Raw genomic sequence first — 23,017 nt, 5'->3', positions numbered from 1 at the left:
CTATGAAATTTAGATCTGAAGTGGGTATTAATGAAAAAAAATTTTTAAACCCTTTTTTGTCTCTAGCACATTTTATGTTGCCATTACGACTTGAACCGTTCAAAAATTAGCTTTTTCCCATAAAACTTGCCTTATTAGTCGTTATCTTGGGTATAAAATGAGCATCTGTTTCAAACATTAAAAAAATATTATAGAAAGTATATCAATTTTAGTTAGAATATGCATAATAAAAAAAAATACGATGACAAGTGTAATTAAAGGATAATTCCAAAATCTATTTAGATTTCAAAATAAGAAGTGCATTTCCTTGTAGCTTCTTAACTCTTAGACCAGTCAAATGCATAATCCCTTCTCCTATATACTTGCAGTTAACCTTGCGTTAAATTTCTATCTACGTATAATCCGGAGAAAATTAAGCCCCTAGAAACAAAGATCCTTATATAGAATGAGGTCTTGTCACTTCACAAGACTTACGAGAGACGCGAAACAATATTGATCTTCTATGTTATGCTGGTGTAAACAAAATTATCCTTTTGCTTAATTAAACTTCTTTAGAGAATGATGAATAAATTGTTTCATTAGGGCGAGTTATAGACTGATCATGCCGAATGGTCCTACTATCCAAAAAATTCCACTAAAATTTAGTATTAAAATTAAATGTTGTTTATCTAGCACTTGGCTAGTGAAATCTGAATATACAATTATCAATAATTCTTTCACAAAGCATATGTAACTATACTCCTAAAAGATACTATCATTTGATCTATAATAATCGAGTATACTTTAGTGTTTGCCGATAATTTTACGTTTTATCAAAATATTGAAAAGGCCTTAATTCCTCGTAGAATACTGATTTTGCAAGGATTTGTTTTATTTACCTATACTATATGTTATAATTTTTCTTTGATCCTACATTATATGAATGGATATCAGCTTTGTAGCTATATCATACATTTAGTATTCTGTGAATTCAATTTTAATTCGTTTACACATAGCCAGTTTAACATCAATGACAGTTCAATTCATTCATTCAATAATATCGTTACTTCTTCAAAACTAGTGCCGAAGACCGAAATTCTTAAACAATTTTTTAAAATTTTATGAATATCATTTATATGTATTATGAATAGAAGCAGATCAAGTACACTTTCTATTATCTGTCTTCAAGAAAACTTAGAATCCTTATTAAGACATTATCTTTAGACATGATTGTTTCAAAATTGAAAAAAAAAATCAGTAATACACATAATTACCCAAGGAGCCGAAGCTTAATGTTAACTTCGACTTTATTACTAATTAACTATGACTATTATTAAAGAAATAAGATTTAGTTTTGATATAATTTCAGGATTTGGAATTTATTGATGAACATAAAACAAATTCACCTGAAATCACTAAATTTTTCATTCTAAACGGATAATTCAATTCAAGTATTAATTTTTGCATTATTTACGGTTTTATAGATAACACTCTGGCATTTAAAAATATTACACAGAATCCACCCCTGTAATATACCATGCAAAAAAAAGAAAAAAAAACATACGCCCCCGATTCGAGAGATAATCACACCCCGGCGCTTGCACATCCCAGGGTGGATTAACGCGTCGTAAGAATTCCGGAAATGCAAAAGCGATTTTTTTGAATTATGCAGGCAGTCACACCGGAAAAATGAAATTTAAATTCCCAAAGACACCGCGACGAGGGAAAAATGGAAATTTGTTGGATTTATGTGTGCGTTTGTGTGTGTGATCGATGTTACCTTTGATGGAAAAAAAACAAGTTTTACCATTAAACGCACGCGGAACAACGTGCGACACGTAAACTCCATTTCCTAATGGCAAACCTTTCGAACGTTGTTCCATTGACAGATAAAAAAAAAACTCGATTTTTCAAGGTAAATCTCGTCGGGCACAAATGGTTCGGGGATATCCCAGTTTTTTTCCCTGCTATACTTTTTGAAACTTGGTAACACGAGAAGTTTAGGGTGACTTTGCATTTACGGGGGGGTAAAAAGTGTGTCAGGGTTAAATTTTTAATAGGGAACATTGTTGGTTGCTGCGTTACCTGTATGGATTTTTTCAGGCAGAAGGAAGGGTGGTTTCTAATGTAAAGGCCAAAAAGGGTTATTTTGTGGGAAAAAATTTAAATTTTTCCTTTATCTCGCATCTCGTTTCTCTAATACATCTTTGTCAGTAAAATTGTATTTTAATTGTATAACTGGATCACTTCTTATAATAAAAATGTGAAACTTTTCGTGATCTCTACCGATTTTAGTTTCATAATTACGACATAGGTCGTTCAAAAATTATATTTTTCTGTAAAGTTTAGTTTATTTTATAGGACAAGTATCATTTTATTTAAATCGTTTAAAAGGCTTTGATATAAATAGGCCTTTATGGCAGAAAATGGCATCAAAGTCGATTTTTTTGAGTTTTTAGTGATAAAAAAATCATTGTTGTGATTAATATTTGATATATTGACATCTGATATGGAAACAAAACACAAATATATTTTTTTTTAATAAACTACTGCTGAGTTTCAGTAATTTAATAAAAAAATAATTGCTACAAAATCTAAACATAAAAATCACTAGTGAGGTAAACAAATTATAATTTGCAAGTTGATGAGACACAAAACTATTCCTTAAGAATTCCAAGTAGACTTAAAACTTAAAATCACTGTCTTAAAATAAATAATGAGATAAATTGTTCAATATATTTTTTCTTATAAATCACTGATGAGATAATAATTTTTTTAATAATATTTGAAATCAACCATGATAAATATCAGTAAATTATCATTGTTTAAGATGGCTTAACCTTATAAATGAATACTGTAATAGATTGTTTAAACGTTGTCAGTCGATAATGATACAAAACGCAAATATATATTTTGTGCTCAATTATACCCGAAATTATTATATAAAATACCATGGCAATAAATAAATTATAATTCACAAACCGAAAAAAAAATTCAAACGGATTTAACAACAATGCTATGATAAATATTATAAAGTTTGCTCGGTTACAAAGAAAATAAAAAATAAATATTTAGATGAATTGTTCCAGATATCTAAATCTAAAAATCACTGCTGTGATATTTTATATGTTCGCTTACAAGGAACATATGGCTTAAAATCTCTCTTAATATAAATACTACGATAAATTTCTTTAGTCATTTAAAATTAAAAATCACTGTTAAGCATATTTTTTGAATGATCTTTAAAAATATTATCGATATGCTTAAACTATCACTGTTTTAAGTAATTTAATTTTAAAAGTTACTGCTGCGATAAATATTTTACAATTTGTAACATAATAAGGAACAAACGCTTTTTTTTAAAAATTCCAAGCAGCCTGAAAAATCATTACTGTGACAAATTTTTTTATTTTAAATTTTTTTAAGTTGTCAGTCAATAAGAAAACAAAACAACTAGCTTCATAAACAAATACATTATTTTTATTTTACTAAATGATTACTGAGATTGTGACAAAGATCACTATAACGATAAATAAATTATAATTAATTATAATTTATAAGCCGACAAACGAAAATATAATTTTTTTTTAATTTAAAATAGCCTTGAAAATCACTTCTCTGATAATAAATTTAAAATTTGCTCACTGATGAAGGGAATAAAATTCAAAATATTTTTCTTAAAATAAATGTTTAGATGAATTGGTACAGTCATTATAACCTTAAAATCACTGTTGCGACAAATATCTCATATGTTGCCTACCGATCAGGAAACAAAAGACAGATATATGTATACATTTTTACTAAATTACTGCATAGAGTAAAATCCTATAAGTAACCTGGATTTGCAATTATAAAATTGCTATTGAGAAAAATAGGTTATAATTTGCAAATTAATTTTACAGCTGTGATAACAAAAATCGTGGCTGTGATAAATATTTTCTTATGTACTCACTGACAAGAAAAATAGAATTACTGTCTTTAAATAAGTTATTAAATCATTTTAATAAATAATGTCTTTTAATGTTAAAATTATTTTTTTCAACAATTTTATCCTAAATATGTATAATGACATAAATATTTTTTGACTACATTTTCAAATCGTTATCGCTATGAGTAAATTATCCATGTATGCTGAACCATAAAAATCACCGCTGTGATAAATTTTTAATAGCCAATAAATACATAAAACACTAGCTATTAATGCCAAATATATTATTTTTCTTTTATTAAATTATTGCTAAGAGTATCACTACTGCAATACATAAATTATTATTTGCAAGCCGACAAAGAAAAATACCTTTTGTAAATTCCAATTTGTTTTTAATATCACTCTTGTGATAAATATTTTATTAATTGTTCGCTCACAAGCAGAATAAAAATTAAATTCACTATCTTAAAATAAATACTACGATAAATTGTTTCAGACATCTAAACTCGAAAATCACTGCTGCAATAAGTATTTTACTTGTCTTTAATCACAAATATATTATTTTTATTTCACTGAATTATTGCTGAGACTATCATGCTATTTATATACTAGAGTTGCAAACAGGAAAATTACTGCTATGATAAATATTTTATAAATTACTTGCTTACGAGGAGAATAAAATTCAAAATATTCGTCTTATTTTTACTTTGCAATAAATAAATTAAAATTTACAACCCGATAAGACAAAGGCTATTTCTTGAGAATACCAAGTAGTCTTAAACTCGAAAATCACTACTGAGATAAATAAATATTTTTCACTTATTGTTAAAATCATTGACTTACATCGATAAGTGTAAAATATCATTGCTTTAAGTGCCTGAAGCTTAAAAATCACTGCTGTGATAAGTTTCTTACAAGTTTTCAGCCAAAAAAGAAATATAATTTTTTTAATTTTATAAATTATTACTGAAATTATCATAAAAAGTACTACAGCGATTATTGTGTAAGTGGATAATAGAAAAAGCTACTGTTTAAGAATTCTAAATACGAGGGCGGGTCAATAAGTCCGTGCCTTTTTGGATAAAAGACAGGTTTTTTTATAAAAAGTTATTTTATTTTTCAACATAGTCTCCTTTGAGTTCTATACACTTAGTCCAACGTTTCTTTAATTTTTTTATCCCTTCGGAAAAAATATAATTTGTCGAGGTCATCAAAATAGGCATTTGTTTGAGAAATGATTTCGTCGTTGGAGTCAAATCTCTTTCCGCCGACCCATTTCTTTAAGTTTGGGAATAGGAAATAGTCACTGGGGGCTAAATCTGGAGAATAGGGCGGATGAGGAAGTGATTCGTAACGTATTTCATGGATTTTTGCCATGGAAACTGCACATGTGTGGATCCTTGCATTGTCCTGGTGGAAAAGAACTTTTTTTTTGGCCAAATGTGGTCTTTTTTCTTTCAGTTCCTCATTGAATCTATCCAATAAGTTGGTATAATATTCTCCATTGATTGTTTTCCCCTTTTGAAGATAGTCAATGCGGATTATACCGCGTGCATCCCAAAAAACGGTCGCCATGACTTTATTGGCTGACAACCCACCTTTGCCTTCTTGGGCGCCGATTCACCCCGAGAAATCCACTGTTTTCACTGCTGTTTGGTCTCCGGCGTGTTGTGATAGATCCACCGTAGACGAAACGACGCAAAAATTCGTCCATATTGCGGTTGAATAACGCCAAATACTCCTGGATAATTGTCACACGGTTGCGTTTGTGGTCGATTTTGAGCAAACGCGGTACCCATCTTGCGGAAAGCTTTCTCATACCCAAATAATCATTCAAAATTGAAACTACTGAACCATGTGAGATACCTATGGCTTCCACAATCTCTCTCACTTTCAATCTCCGATCGGCTAAAACCATATCGTGAATTTTTTCGATTGTTTTGGATGTAGAGACCTCGACTGGGCGTCCAGAACGTTCAACATCTTCCGTGCTTGTACGGCCACATCGAAATTCAGTAAACCACTTCTTTACCATGGAAATGGATGATGCAGAGTCCCCATAATATTTATCAAGCTTAGCCTTGGTTTGAGTGATGGTTTTTTTCTCTAAAAAATAATGCTTAATGAGCACACGAAATTCACTTTTTTCCATTTTCTTCTCAAAACGAGTGGTAGTCTGCTATCAACAGCTGTCAAACATAAACTAAATGACGCAGCTTGTTCAAATTTTGACAGGCGTCAACTGACAGTTCTCTGTTGATCAGAGGCGGGAAATTCAAAAAGTCACGGACTTATTGACCCGCCCTCGTAGCATTAAAAATCACTGTTGTAATTACATATTTAAAATTCGCTTGCTGACAAAAAAAATAAAACTCAAAATCATTGTTTTAAAATAAATATTGAAATGAATTGTTCCATACATGTTAACTAAAAAATTAATGCTCAGATAAATATTTTTTACTTATTTTTGCAATTAGTACATATGCAAGTTAAATATTATTGTTTCAATACGCCAAATCCTAAAAATCACTGCTGTGATAAATATTTTATATGTTGCCTGCCGATAAGGAAACAAATATATTTTTTTTTATTAAGTTACTACTTAGATTAAAATGCTATAAGTATCTTATCATTTTTGAGCATTTCAAATATCATTCCAGAAAACACTGCTGGGATAAACATTTTCTTATTTGCTCGCTGATAAGAAGAATAACACTTAAAATGATTATCTTTACGTAAAAATTAATATAAATTTTCATAAATAAATATTAATGCTAAGATAAATATTTTTATCATATTTTTGATATCATTAGAGATACGAGTAATTTATCATTGATTTAAAAGGCTAAATTTTAAAAATCATTGTTATGGTAAAATTTACAGGTTGCCAGTCAATAAAGAAACAAAATACAAATATAGTTTTTTTGTTAATTATAGCTAAAATCTTATAAACTATTGCGATACAAAATTCTAATTGGCAAATTTAAGAACGCAAAACAATCTGAAAAAAATCAACCAAATGTAATTATAAAAAGAGCAGGTACTACTGTAGCAATGATCAAAGAAGATTTTCTAAAAAAAGCAATTTCATCCTATATAAATATGTACGTAATTCTTAAAACAAATATCTAACACTTAACACCCAAAATAAATAATGCTCAAATAATATTTTCCTCAAAATGTACTTATTATCTAAAATACATAAAGAAACTAGCCCACATAGATCTATTATAAGTTTTATTATTTGCCCACTATATAACCTTTCAAAATTTCTTTCTGAATTGTTACAGTATGAATTTGATAGACCAATATTACACACGGAACTTTTTTGAAATCGTCTCTGACCTCTAAAATGTTATTATTTCCCAAAATTATATACTAATTCCTTTACATGTTATTTCTCTATTTACAACTGACCTCACTATACGAATTATTCAGAAAAAATGGTCAGACATTCAACCGCATTGTAATCTATCAAAAGAATAATTTATTTAACTTCTAGATTTTATACTTGATAAAAATTATTTAAATTTTAATGGAAAATAATATAAACAGATTTTCGGTCTAGGTATAGAAAACTGTTTATCACCGATATGTGCAGATATAATTATGAAATTAATAGAAATGTTTATCAGATTTTAATTTCGAAATCCCCTGTTTTAAAAGATGCGTCGACGATATTATTACTTGTGTTAATGAGGTTCGAAAAATTATAAACACATTTAACAGGTTCCAGTAATTACAGTACAGAAACGAAAACAAACAATTTGTAAAAATATTAAAGTCGCTTTAATAATCACTGCTGTAATAATTATTTCATAATTCGCAATCCAATAAGAAAAGAAAAACAACTTCTTTATGTTTTTTAGTTACCCGATCATATTCTTTAAAATCGCTACTGAGACAAGATCGCTCCTGATCGCTTAACTTTGAAAATGATTAAGAATGAATGATAATAATTATTTTTTTTAAATATTTATCCCTATTCCAGAATCCACCCCTGGAACTCACATCAAACCGAACCCGTCATCAGAAAAAAATTTCATAAATATTTAGGGCCGACTTACACACATGCCGAATAAATTTATTCTAAGGGCGTCGTAAAGAGGTCAGACGTTATACGGCGCTATATTGACAGCGACATGCAAAAAGGGTAGAAAACTGGAAAATTCGAGACAACTTTAAACATCCTCCGCATTGTTAAGTCTGAGGGTTAATTGAAAAATCGGTCCAATAATCATTTTATATACGTTCTATTGTATGGATTTTATTCTATGTATCTTAAGTATTTCTTTTTTAATTGTAGAGCTGGAGAAGAGGAGTCCTCTCACAGCGCAGACGCCCCACTGCGCAGAACTGGAGGAGCTGCAGGAACTGCTACACTTCCCCGAAGAAGTCGCACTACGATTGGCCGATACCGAGTATCAACTGTTTTACCAGGTAAAAAGAATGAAATAAGCAACATTTCGATCATATTCAGTCTCTTCAAGGCATACTCAAACAGGTCAAAAAGTGATAGATAATTACTGGTAGAAGCAGGGGAATTGAGAAGTTAGAAAATGGGAAAATTGATCATTTAGATCTTTCATTGCAAAACATGAAATATTTATCTCCTCTAAATACGATAATTTTTAATTCCAAAAAATGTACATTTTCGACTTTATTATCGACCATGGATCATGGAGGATGGTAATAATAATAATAATGACTTTATTGTAATAAAATTAATACAAAAAGTGAAGGTGAAGCTTGGCTTCCTTATCTTCCTTATCTTGGCTTGGCTATCTTACCCTAAACTAAAATGACAATTTATTTAACAACTAGAAACTTAATGTTGTATCTTTAAATAATTTTAATCTTAACTAATCTCTATATCTCCAAAGAAAAAATCTAGTAATTAATTTTTTTCTAAAAAATATTTCTTTGCGGTAATCCTATCTACTAGGTATTTTCTATTAACTGAAAGTAAACAATTCCTAAATTTAAGCGTATTCTGGCCTGTGAAATTTCCTAGTAGTCAGTCGTCACTGAGTCGTTTTCCAATGGTAAAACATAGTAAGTTTACTTTCAAAATAAAAAAAAATTGTATTTCACATTGCTATTTTAATTTAAGTTAGAACATAGTAAATGAATATACCATTTTTTTCTCTTTGATTCCAGAATTAGTTTATTTAAAATGTTTAATGGTAAATCATAGTGAGTTGACATGACTATTTTAAAAAAAATATAATTATTATTTGCCTTTTAAAAGAAAAATACAGTACGTTTTTTTGCTAGGTATATCCCTTTCGAAAAATAGTATTATAATTTTTTTTATAATTTTACTAGGTTCTTCCGTAGTTAATTCATGAACGCAGTTAAAGAAATTGGCGGGAATTTTTGACGTAGTGCACTTTGCTATGTTTTTCTACTGTCTCTTAGTATCTTAGGTGAACCACGAATTGATCTTCCTGTGGAAGCTCAAAGAAAGTAAACAACTAAGAACATTTAAAAGAAACCCATCTTTAATTTAACCTAATTTTTTCATTTCTTAACGAGGTTAAATTTTGATTCATATTTTTAAAAGTTCCAACTTATGTAGCAATGAAAGTCAAATAAAATCTGTATTGCTGTGATGAAATTATAATGACTTACTTATTTTATTGGGTATTACGTCACTTAGAGCAAAAATCAATTTAGAAATTACTATCTCACACGCTCACAAATTGGAAAGAAAAAGAAAATAGACTTATTCACGTATTTAAAAGAAATATTAAGTCAAATCTATAATGATACCGTTCGATATACTTATCTAAAATAAATACATCAATTTATTTGAGGTATAATAGATTTTTTTATATACCTAGGAGCTGAGGTTTAATCTATCAATCTCTCAGCTTATTTCTTCTTTTCAATATCCTACCTAACTTTGTTATAAATATTAAAATTAAAAAACAATAAAAACCACGAGACTAGAAGACCTAATTTTTTTTTTAAAATATCCTATTTGAACCAACACTTCGGTAGTTATATCTACTACCGTTATCAAGGTAGTTAAAGTAGAATTAAATTAAATTAAAAATATAAACAAAATATACTTATCTTTCAAATTTCTTGCTATCTTTTCTGCTTCTTCAAAACTCCTTCCTAATTCGACAATACTGTAAATACTTTTTAATATAATGTCACGGTTTATTAATAGTTTGACAAACTGTTTTGAAAATTTCAAAGGTTACTTCTTTAAAATTAAAGGGGTGTAATCTTAATGTAATTTAATAATAAAGAATATATAAATATCAAATATTTTAAATTATTAATTAATTTTGAAAATGCCCTGTTCTACCTCTCTTTTTAGCAAAAGGCTCCAAGTATTACTAAAATAAACCGAACAAGTAGCTAAGCATTTATCTTCATTTAACTTTATAAATGCACTTTCCTTTAGTTTACGTAATTTTGAAATTGGTTCCTTTGCTAAAATTGAGAAAGCAGTCCAGTTTATTTTATGGTTATTTTCGAATGCATGTTGTGTAATTTTGGATTTTTGAAAATCATTGTTTTTATGTAAGATTTATGATCATTAATTCTTTTTGATAATGGTTTACAAATTTCACCTATGTAAAATTTACCACAAGTACAATGAATTTTATATATTACATTTTTATTAAATTCATTTTCATTAAAAGGTTTAGTTTTTGTTAATAAATATCGTAATATGTTTTAAAAATAGTTCTTATATTACATTTTTTAGCACTTCTTTTTATCTTATTAGAAAAACCTGGAATAAATGGTAAAATAAGATTTGTCGTAAAAATTGGTTAATTCAATTTTATACATGGATTATCAAACTCTTTAAAGCAATTGTCCAAAAATTCTTTGGGATAATTATTTTGTATTCAGATATTTTTAATAAAATCTTTTTTAGTTGTTAAATATTGATTATTACAAACAATGTTTGAGAGATCATATAAACTTTTTACCACTCCTCTTTTTATTAATATTGGATGATTAGAATTAAAATTAAGATATCTATTAGTATGAGTTGGTTTACGGTAAATTCTAGTTTCAAAATTGTGTAAATCTTTTTTAATTAAAATATCTCGTTGTCTTGAAGCTGACCATCAGCCTCCTTTTTAAAAGTAAATTTTATAGTAGATACTTTGGAGTTAATGTAATTTAAATAAATTATAAGGTCTATTTCATCATGGTGATATATTGAAAAAATATCATCAATATATCGCCACCATATTTTAGGTTTTTTATCAAATGTATAAATAATTTCAGATTCAACATTTTTCATAAATATATTACTTAAAATTGGTCAAATAGGAGAACCCATAGCTATACCAAAGTTTTGTTGATAAAATTCATTTTTGTATTGGCAATTAGTAGTTTTTACACAATAGGTTAAAAGTTCTAAAATTGTACTAACGCTTAGTGTTGTACGTTCTGCTAAATTATTATTATTTCCTAATATATTTTTAACAATATTTAAAGTTTTCTTAACGGGAACATTAGTAAAAAGACTTACAATATCAAAACTTACCAATAGATCATGAGGGTTAAAAGAAATTGTAGAAAGTTTTTCTAAAAAGCGTTGAGAATTTTTAATGTAAGAATCTATAATAATAAATAATTAAAATATTTAAAAGATATTTTGCAAGAGGGTGAGTAGGTGAGTTTATGCTACTAACTATAGGTCTTAAAGGAACATTTATTTTATGTATTTTTGGTAAACCATAAAACTGTATTGTTTTACTATTATGTGGAGTTAATTTAAATCTATCAATATCAGAAAGTTGGTTTTTATGCTTTTTACGTAAATTATAAATTTGTCTTTTAATTTTTTCTGTAGGATCTTTAGATAATTTAGAATATTTATAATCATTAATTAATAAATTTAATTTATTTTCATAAGTGTTGACATTCTAAAGAACAGTAGCACTACCTTTATCGGCTGAAAGTATTTTAATAGTGTTATCAAATTTAAGTGTCCTTAAAGCTTTTAATTTTAACGAGTTTAAATTTTATTCAATTTTAATTGGTTTTTCAATTTTTATCTTTGTTTTAATTCTAAATTCATCTCGTTGATCCCTTGGAAAGTTTCTTGTTGCGTTTTCTATAGCTGAAATGATATTTAATTTAGGCAGAATTTTTGGAGTAATTGAGTAATTGAGACCTTTAGAAAGAACAAGTTTTTCTGTATCAGATAAAACTCTATCTGACAAATTAATAACAGTTTTATTTATAAAATGATTATTATTTGTGTTTAAAATTTTTTGATTTATATTTTCATTTTAAAGTAGATTTATTTTATTTATGTGAATTTGTTTTGGTTTTTGAAAATTATTTAAACAACTCTTATTTATACAGAAGCATATATGATTGAAATCATTTTAATTAACTAAATTAAATAAGTCATTTTTTAATTTTTGTATTTCATTATTTAAATTAATTTTATTATATCTATGAAATTGAATTCTTTCTCTTAATAACGCTTTACTTGCTCTTTCTAAGATTTTATGTGTTTTATTATTTTTGTATGATGGTGTGTAATCTTAAACATTTTGGTATTAAATTATTAAAATATAATTTAATTACCTTGATAACGGTAGTAGATATAACTACCGAATCGAAGGATTGTGTTGATGGAAAACAATGTTTTTGCAGAAACTATATATTCAATATTTAATTTAATAATACTGTTTATTTCAATTTGATATAATTTTATATATATATAAATATTTAGTATAAAAACAGCGTTATTAGATTGGATAATATGAACGAAAAACAGTAATTTTTCACAAAAATTTCATCAAATATTTGAGGTGTAGTAATGGAGTTTAAAAACTAGATATGTAAGTCCCGTGTCAATTTTTTTAAATGTCAAAATTGTATCCTCACAGGATTGATTCCTCACGGTTAATTCCTCACAGGAAAGCCAGGACTAGAAAAGAAATTGGTGCTCTTCTCCTTCTTTTAAACAATTGACAATTTTCATTAACCCATTGATGTAAAATTTCAATTTTGGTGAGTTTTAAAAAAATTTGCAAAAATTTGTAAAATAGATTTCTATAAATATTTTCTAGACTTTCCAATGTCAGTTTGCCAGACTGATCTGCTTACGTACTAACAAAAAGTCTAAAGAAACCATTTTTTGGTCATTATTGAAAAAAAATTATAATAATTTATCCGCATAGAATTGTAATCTTAAAATGTTTAATATGCTGTGTTTTGCATAACGAAAATTAAAGCGTTATTCTAATAAAAAATAAAATATCAACTTTGATAAAAATATAATAAAAAATCAGAACTAAAACTCTAATAAACAAACTTAACAACATGTCATTTTTTAAATAAAAGGCTCAAATAAACCGCCTTCTTTCGCTAAACAAAAACTTAACCTATCGTAAAAGCTATTTCGCACCTCCAAAAGAGTTTCAGGTAAAATGGAATCGACAATTTTATTTCGCAACTCCTCTAAATTTGTTGGCCTACTAAATTCATGCTTGTAAATGATCTGTCCCACAGATAACAGTCATTTGGAGACAAATCTGGAGATCTAGGAGGCCATTAAAATCGTCAGTCCCACTAATAAGGCGGTTAAGAAAAGTATTTGTTAAAAATTCTTTTACCCTAGCCGCGTTATGAGCAGGACAGCCATCTTGCTGAAAATAAACCGATTCCAGGTCTACATCAGGTAGGATTTGAATGGCAGGAAGAACTTGGTTTTCCAGCAACTCAAGGTACTTTTGGGCGTTTAAAGTGCCATCAATAAAAAATGCCCCTATAACATTGTCGCCCAAAATACCTGCCCAAACATTCAATTTCTGAGGATACTGAGTACGAAACTGAAAACTTCTGTGCTCGTTTTCCTGAGACCAATAACGAACAATGGAAGGATTGTATTTGCCATGTAATGGAAAAGAAGATTCATCAGAAAACAAAATATTTTCTAAAAATATTCGTTTTCATTTGCCTCTTCCATCATGGTTTCACTAAATTCCATTCTTCGCTACTGGTCTTCAGGAAATATTTCCTGAGTTTTTGAATACTTGAAACATTTGTACCCATATTTTTTCCAGATACGAGCAACAGTTTTATTGCTTATTCCCAGTTCCGCTCCAACACAAGTTTTAGGGTACTGCAAACCATTTCTTCCCGCCATTCTATATCCTGGACCACTTCAACAGGTGGTTCTTGACGTTTTGTGTCGCATTTTTCTTCTCTTCTTGAAGACAAAAAGATTTGTAACCACATTTAAAACCGTTTTTGCACAAGGAATCGGTCTATTCTCAAATGTCACTGAAAACAAATCTCTACATTGTACTGCGGAATTGCCTCCATAAAACCATTTAATTAGTTGAACTCTTTCGGAAGGGGTATAAACAGCCATAGTGAAAAAAACACGAAAATAACGCTCAAAAATTATTAATGCAACGTGCAGTAACACAGCAAAGTGAGGTCTGCTTACTCCCGGTTCAAAAAATAAAAACGAAAAATTCCACCGCCTACAAGCCGCAACCAAGCGGTGTTGCCATTATTTTGGGTAATACGTAGCTCACGATAACACGATCTGTATGATGTGTTGCTTGTATTGTCAACTCAATAAACTCCTTAAAGAAAAATGTCACAAGAATTCGGTTGACATGCAAGACATGCAAAAGATTTTGCTTTTACCCAAAATGTCTCTTAAGTCATGGCCTTTTGTAAGATTTTCCCTTTGAAAATTAACTTTTTTTATAGTGATTATCATTTTCTGTTTTTTTTATATACAAGAAATGATAATTCTTTAAACAAAACATATTACTATTAACAATTTTGCCATCCTAGATTTATATACGGCAAAAATATTAATATAAAAGTCATGTAATTGAAAAGGCACCACTGTAACTGTTTTTTTTTCTTCTATAAAATTTACAGAAATGGAGTTTTTAGGTTTTAACATTTCACAGGAGATATGAATTTCGAGACAATTTTAGAAATTTCTTTTTTAAATTTTAAGTTTGTAAGTCTTTCCCAGATTTCAATATTACTTAGATCGTTATAAAATAATGCTTTCAGCATTCGGTGAACATAAAGAAGTGATAAAACTTTTGTTTTAAGACTATTTGGACCGTAAACAGAAAATTAAATTAGAAATAGTTAGTAATTGAATTTTTCTTAACTTTTGAATATTTTCACACCTTTCAGATTCCAGTTTTTAAAGGGATCATACTGAAATTATACTTATTGTATGTAGTGCATATAAATATATAAGAAACGTAATATGTTAAGACAATTTAGAGATACAGTAAAAAAAAGACCAAAATAGAAAAAACATACTTTTTCTTTATGTTTCGCTATTTTTATCCCTCGTAGATCTTAGTACCAAAAAAATGTAGAAAAGAACTTATCTCAATTTCCAAAACTTTGCAATATTATAAATTTCAAAATTCATTTTTCCGATAATATTTCTTATTATTCCAAATAACTTCGGCCTAAAGTAAAAAAAATTGACACTTTCTTATACAACTTTTAAAATTGCGTATGGAAAATGCAGAATAAATTTTTCCTTTAATTATTTTTATTTTGGGGGAAATTTCGTATTCGCGGCACAACCTCCCGTTCAAACTTTCTTACTTTTCCGAGGGCATAGCAAAATTACTTCTACATTAAAGAGTTTACCCCCTTAAAGTTCGGGATAAGTGATGGGAATCCATGAAAGTTTTAACTTCTTAAAATTTTAAGATGAGCCAATTAATATCGAAACTGCATTAAAAGGTGAATCTACATTATTCCCTTTGTAGACAGTATTTTCAACAATAAATCCAAAAAAACTTAATTGTAAAGCTATAACGTAAATTCTGTTTAAGAAAATAAATAAATAACATTCATGTTCATTTAAATTATGCATTGATTAAATATTTATGTTTATATTAACCCTGAGTAGTCAAATAAAAAAAAATAACTTTTAGGACAAGTAGCCAGTGCATTAGGCATTTTCTTCACAAAATAGCAACTGTCTAGATAACATAAATTATTATTAAAAAAATTATTAATTGAAAGGTCTTTAGTTTAATTTAATCTTAATACCTAAAGAGGTGAAATTTAATAAGGAGTCTGTTGGTTTTTTCAGGTTCCACCTATCGATTACTTACGACAGGTGACAGCTGACTTAGGGGGCAGCACCGGCACCTCTGAGCCCAGTCTATCTGGCAACACAGCGTCCCAATCAGCCAAATCCTCTGTTGCCACACTTATCAAGCGATTTAACGAGGTAAGTAACTAAATGCCATAGAACTTTTAACTCTTACAAAGTGGCTTTTTTACCTACTTCGCGCCCCATTTTTGTCACCTTTCAAATAAAATCAATTTCCCTTGATAAAATATGAAAGGGACTCAGTCAAAGTCACATAAGATATTCAATTACCCAGAAGAAAACAGCTGGAAATGACTGAAAGAAAAATCATGTATCCGCCTTTCGTTCTTTGCCTTTTTCTCCTTGCTCTATACCTTGGAAAATTTGTTTACATGATTTCAGTTTTACAAACGGGATCGAGAGTGATTTTTATTGGGCTTATTTTGTTTTTGTTTTTTTTATTTAGGTTAGCGCTTGGGTGACTCAATTGATAATTTCCCAACCCACCCACGATGCCAGAAGGGCGGTTGTGTCCTGTGTCCTTCGGGTGGCCCTTTCCTCGTGGAATATCGGGAATTTTAATGGAGCAATGGAGATTATTGCGGGACTCAAGTAAGTCCTTTGATTGTTTTATTTTTTATAGCAATTATACAACTCAAGAATGGTCTATTTAAATTCGAATGGTTTTTTGACCAATGGGGATTGTATTCTAGTAAAAAGTAATTATTCTAGTAAAGAACTGCGAATATAGGATCCTGTTTCTCAGTGAAACTCACGCGTCAGAAGATAATTAACCCAGTGAACTTAATATTGTGGTATTAAGGCTAAAAAATATAGAGTGTAGGATAGATAATAATAAATCTGGAAAATTCCTCTTCCTTCTTTTCGCTTTAGTAAGAAATGCTAAAATGCTATAAGTTAAAAAATATGCAATTTATCGAAAATTTGGTCTAGTTGTTTTCTCTGAAATTGTCTGGTGTAAAATATATCTGTATTAAAATACATGTATATAGAATTTTGTTTAATGTTTATTTTAATATATTAAAGTTAAAGAAAGGACTTTTAGCTAAATATATAAGTGATAAGATAATGCTTAATTCCGTTTTCTATAAAGGTTTGCTAGAGTTAATTAGATTACTTAACAATATAAAAACTTGTGATAATATTGATTATTTTAAAAGATTATTAAGAGAGCATATTTTTACATGGTAATGTTTGACCCATGTTTCGTTTTTTATATTTAATTATTGTCCTCTTAGTTTATGGCTTTTTATAATCTACATTTTATTTTTAAGTTTTATTAATTAAGTATCTTAATTTTGTTATTTTATATTAACACTAGTAGTGCGTTTTTTATTTGTATTTACTGTTTATAATAACCTGAATTTTTTTTATATTTAACTCTTATATTAATGTTATTACGTAATATAATATTAGGATCTGATAATTTACATATAGCAGAATTTGTGACAAAATTATATATTACTATTAAACAAAACCCTCAATGAATGTTTTGCGTTTATTATGCATAACAAAAGTGGATACGATTGACTTTTGTATGCGATGTTCTTTCATTGTAAAGACAAATAAAATCAAAATACTTTTGTAAAAATGTTTTTCACTTTTATTAATGTTTTTTAAATAAATCTCAATTTTCGGTAACCCATAGATGTGATGGTAGCTCGATTTTGAAGAATTTTAAAAAAATGCTTGAAACACGATACACATTTGTAATTTTGGACCTTTTTGCCTACAATATGATTTAAAATTGTCATAAAACGTTTTGAAAAATGTCCTTTTTTTCCTAATTTTTAAAATTTTTGCCCACTGTAAAGGAGATAAAATATCGGAATTAATTTTTCTGAAAGAATTTTTAATTTTCCAACTATTTTTTAATTTAATTACAATTTTCGTTGATCCATCGAAGTAAAAACTTGATTTTGATGAATTTTCAAAAATAGTTTAAAACACTTTACGCACATTTGTAATTTTACACATTTTTGGATAAAATTTGATTTAAAATTTTCCCGAAACATCTTGAAATAATTTCCTTACTTTTCAGAATTTCCACCCACTGTAAGGGAAAGAAAATATCGAAGTTACTTTTTCTAATAATATTTTCCAAAGAATTCACAATTTTCGTGAAATTCTAGATGAAAAATCTCAATTAGTAAGAAAAATCTCAATAGTAAGAACACAACAAGTTTGTTAGTTGTTATATGATCTGTGTAGGTCTAGGCCTGATGATGCTCGAGGAGCGCGATAGGAGCGAAACACGTGTAGCTTTTAAAAAATTATATGGATTTGATGAGACCGTGACTTTGTGTTTTTACCTTTGTTTTATTTTGTTTTTGGCTTTTCTCTACAAAATTAAAATATTTTTTTCTAATTTGTTTTTTTTTTTGGTTCCTGACTCTGGAAATTTGATGAAAATTGGGCAAAAACAAATTGATTCCTCACAGGACAAGCCAGGACTAGAAAAGAAAATGGTGATTTTCTTTAACTTCTTTTAAACAAATCACAATTTCATGAACCCATAGATGTAAAATCTCAATTTTGGTGAGTTTTCAAAAATTTTCCGAAAATTTGTAAAATAGATTTTTATAAATATTCTATATATTTTCCAGATTTTACAATGCCAGCTTGGCTGATCTGTTTAGGTACTAAAATAAGCCTAAAGAAACCCTTTTTTGGCCATTTTTGAAAAAAAATTATAATTATATTCTTTATTTAGCAAAAAGCTGCATAGATAAATTGAACGTAAAAACAAATATTTTTTTTATATTCTGCAAGATCTTAATCGAAATTTTAAACTTTTCATACAGTTTTCAAAAGTAGGAATTTTCAAAAAGTTTCAAATGTACTTCTGCTGAATATATTTTTTTTAATTTCCCTTAACTTTTTTAAACGATCTTTTTTTAATTTTCATGTAATTTGTCATGAGTCCATAGAAGTCAAATCTTGATTTTGGCAAATTTTTAAAAATGTGTAGAACACAAATTCTTATTGACATCTTACATTTTTTTACGGCTTTTTTATAGGAAATAATTTTTATTTATGTGGCCTATTTTTAGCAAATATCTGGTTTTTTAGACTGGTCATAAATCAAAAAGTAGTTTTATTTAAATTTTAAGTAGTAGGTTTATTTTTTAGTAATTTTTAGAAAAAGTGTGTATTTAAAATTTAGTCAAAAAAATTTTAATTAATTTTGATTTTTTTTGCGGACTGTCCTATGCGAAGTAATTTTTATGTCTCATTTTAATTATCTAGTTTTCTAGACTAGCCTAGTTAAAAACAAACAAAAAAATCCTCAAAAATGTCATCAAATGTTTTTGGTCCTTTTTGGAGAAAAATACGAAATAAAGCATCGATGACAAGAATAAAAAATGTTGAAATTCTCATATATTCAAAAGATAATTCGTTGTATTCGATATCGTCGAAAATTATCCAAAATTTATAAGATGAAGATATTTATAAAACTTTTTTTATGATATTTTTTGTCTCCGGTCGCCGACCATGGCGGGACCGGTGCTTCACGCGAGTGTCACCGTTCTACGTGTTACAAGTGTAAATAAGGTTTTGATGATATTAAGGGAATTATCGAGTATACAGAGTGTAATGAGTTTTTCCATGAAAAATGTGAAAATGTTGTTTTAAGAGGATTCCACTTAAAGAAAACAAGTTGGAAATGCAAAACATGTACTGACAGTAGTAACAGACCCGAGAGGTCGAGAAAAAGAAGCCGAGTTGAGGATCTATTCATAGACCAAAACTTGATAGATCATATGAATTGTAACTTAAACCTATTAGTCAGTAAAACTAATGCACTTAATGAAAAAGTTGATACACTATTGGCTGAAAATATCAGCCTTAAAGAAGAAATTGCGTATTTAAAAAGTATGTAATTAAAAAATAATATTGTTGAAAAAAGGGTGTCTGAGAAACCATCATATGCATCGATCACCCAAAGTAAGGTCCTAGTTCTTAGTCAGAAGGGCGCGATTCCAAAGGATATTAAAAAAATAAAGGAAGATTTAAAAACAAAAGTAAATCCAACAGACATCGGAATCGGAGTAACACTGGGGAGAGCAACAAAGAAAGGTGGATTAATCTTTAACTGTGGTACGGAAAAAGAAATTACCAACATCCAATCAGAAATTCAAAGCAAACATGGTGAAAGCTATAGTGTTGATAGACCCAAAATGTTACAAAGACGTATTAAAGTGGTAGGTGTTAATGAAAATGAAAATGTAAATAGTGACAGTGATATAATAACAAAGGTAATTAAGCAAAATGATTTAAATAATGGGTCAAAAAATTTTAATATGAGGGTAATACGGCGAACAAATATTGTTAGAAATAGATTTAATTTAATATTTGAGGTGGATGAAAATACATACAGTTTGATTATAGGAAGAGAAAGAATCAATATAGGATGGAATCGCTGTCCTGTGTTCGATGAATATGGCATTATTATGTGTTACAAGTGTTGTCAAAATGGTCATGTTAGTAAAGACTATACACAAAGCGAAGTTTGTCCAAAATATAGTGAAAATCATGACAGTAAAGAATGTAATAATACTCTTGTTAAATGTTCAAATTGTATGTTGTCGAATAAAAAATATGGCTTGTCTCTTAATATTAATCATGTGGTTTGAGATAGAACTAATTGTGACACTCTTAAAAGAATCAAAAATATTCAAAAGAATAAATTTAATAAATAGCAATTAGATTCTGAAATCTTAGGTTCGAGTGTTATATATTTTAATTGCCAGGGATACTTAAATAATAAAGATAATATTAATGTATTTGTAAGTGATTGGCAGCCACAGCTTTTGCTTTTATCCGAAACTCATGTTTGTGCAGATATTGATTTGTGTGAGTTGAATGTCGATGGTTACCATATTGAACAGTGCTTGACAGATAATAAAAGAACTGGAGGAGTCATGGCATTAATAAGAAGTGATCTCAAATATAAATTAAAATATGTACAGTGTGTTCAAAGTTATGTATGGTGTCTATCGCTAGAATTTTTAATATCAAGAGTCAAATATCTTTGTACTGTTTTATATCATCAACCTCAAACTGAAAATGCAAAGTTTGTGGACTTTTTTAATGAGTATCTTGATCAGGTTAGTGCGTTTGAGGGTGTCAACATTATTGTAGGAGACTTTAATTTTGATTTACTTAAACCTTCATTTTATGGTGAAAAAATTCTTCCATATACTCAAATGGTTTTTCTCAAATTGTGGACTCTCCTACTCGTATTACAGATAGAAGTCAGACATTAATTGATTATATGGCAACAAATAATGCGAATTTGTCATTTAAGGTTCATTTAACACCCAAGATAAGTGATCATTGCATTCTGGCTGTACATCCTGCTCTGAAAATAAATGAAAATCGTGATATTCGTATTAAACGTAGGTGTATGAAGAGCTACAATGTAAACCAACTCCATGATTATCTTTATGATACTAAATGGACAAATAATAGTGCGGATGTGAATATTTTGGCAAATATTTTTGTTGATAGTATCACAAATATATTAAATTCTATGTGTATCTATAATATAATGGAAATTGTCAGTTTTCCAGACAAGGTCTAATGAGGTATATCAAACAAAGCCAAAAAAACCTGCTTTGGTCATTTTTGGCATTTATTGCAAGAATCGAAAATGTCAAATTTTCCGTATATTTAAAAAATCGATTTTACTCAAAATTTTAAAAAATTTTCACAAGTTTGTAACGAAGAATTTTAAAGAAATTTAAAGAAAAATAATTTTTATCTTTGAAAACATCCTGACAGACTAAAATAAAATACTGTTTTGGAAAGTTTTGAAAAAAATACGTTAAGTATCTTAAGAGCCAAACTACACGAGCGGAATAATCGCGGCGTATTTCACGCGGCGGGACGTGGCGATTTGCACGTCGTAATCAAAACCGTGCTATCAAACGAGCGCAACTAGACGAACGGAAAATCCGTCGCGTTGTGTTTACCTTCGTCGGCGGTGAGCGTATAGAACGCTCTTGATTGCGTTCATATCGTCGCCGCCGCAACGCAACACGTTATTCAGTACGAAGTAAACTAGACGAGGTGAGGGTGCGTGCGACGGATTCGTTAAGAGTACAGGCGAAGACAATGTTTAACATGGAAATGTTTATTTGCGAAATTGAAAAACGGCCTGGAATTTACGATATGAAAAGCAAAGACTATAGCAATAGTGATGTTAAGGCGAAAATGTGGGAAGAAGTGGCCATGGTTATGTACGAAAACTGGAACGAGTTACCGGTTCAGGAAAGAAATAATTTAGGTAGGTACAAACTAGGTATACTTTATTCTTTTTTTTGCATAATTTATACATTACGGTAAAAGCAGTAATTACACTACGTCATACTGATACAAAAGTTCTCCCTTTCGACTTACAAAATAATCTTTAAATTCTTCTCTAATCGCAATCCCCACAGACGGCCCTCCTGTGCCAATGGCTGAATTGTTTTCCATCAAGCAACTCGATTCGTTATTTGAATCAACTCCATCTCTTCTTCGTACAAAATTGTGTAACACACAAGCAGCTTTTGTAACGTCAGTGGCAAAATCTTCAGAAACCAGTATGTTGGTATGAAAAACCCTTCACTTATTGGTATTCAACATATCGGCGAGCCCGAGTTAATCGATAATTAAAAACTCTCTTTTCAATTTATAGATTATTTCGTGCATAAGGTCTCATCAGGTTTCCACCCAAACCAAATGCTTCATCAGCTACAAAAAACATAAGGGATTGAATTATTTGGGGCGTTTGGAAGCGGTCTGTTTCCTGGTAGTTCAAGATTCTGTTGTGCCAACCTTCGACCGAAAACCGAAGATTTTACTATCTGCTTCTCTGCCGTAAGCTCCCACGTCAATTGCGGTAAAGCAATAATCTGCATCGCATACTGCCAATAAAACAATGGAGAAATATTTTTTGAAGTTAACATAGTGCATCCCTGTATTCGGATGGCAAACAAGTCGGA

The 23,017-nt window shown here is 28.9% G+C and overlaps 1 protein-coding gene across 1 annotated transcript in view; it reads left to right on the top strand.

Annotated features, from left to right (window-relative positions):
- Window positions 1-23,017, top strand: part of LOC126736684 (1-phosphatidylinositol 4,5-bisphosphate phosphodiesterase epsilon-1-like) — a 201,417-nt gene that overhangs the window by 111,191 nt on the left and 67,209 nt on the right. Inside the window, exons 4-6 of the mRNA XM_050441179.1 lie at window positions 8,214-8,347; window positions 16,002-16,142; window positions 16,471-16,616. Coding sequence (XP_050297136.1) covers window positions 8,214-8,347; window positions 16,002-16,142; window positions 16,471-16,616 — 421 coding nt within the window. The remainder of the gene's footprint in view (window positions 1-8,213; window positions 8,348-16,001; window positions 16,143-16,470; window positions 16,617-23,017) is intronic.

Source organism: Anthonomus grandis, chromosome 5, assembly GCF_022605725.1.
Source record: "Anthonomus grandis grandis chromosome 5, icAntGran1.3, whole genome shotgun sequence".
Taxonomy (NCBI): Eukaryota; Metazoa; Arthropoda; class Insecta; order Coleoptera; family Curculionidae; genus Anthonomus; species Anthonomus grandis.
This window is presented reverse-complemented; position numbering and strand designations above follow the sequence as displayed.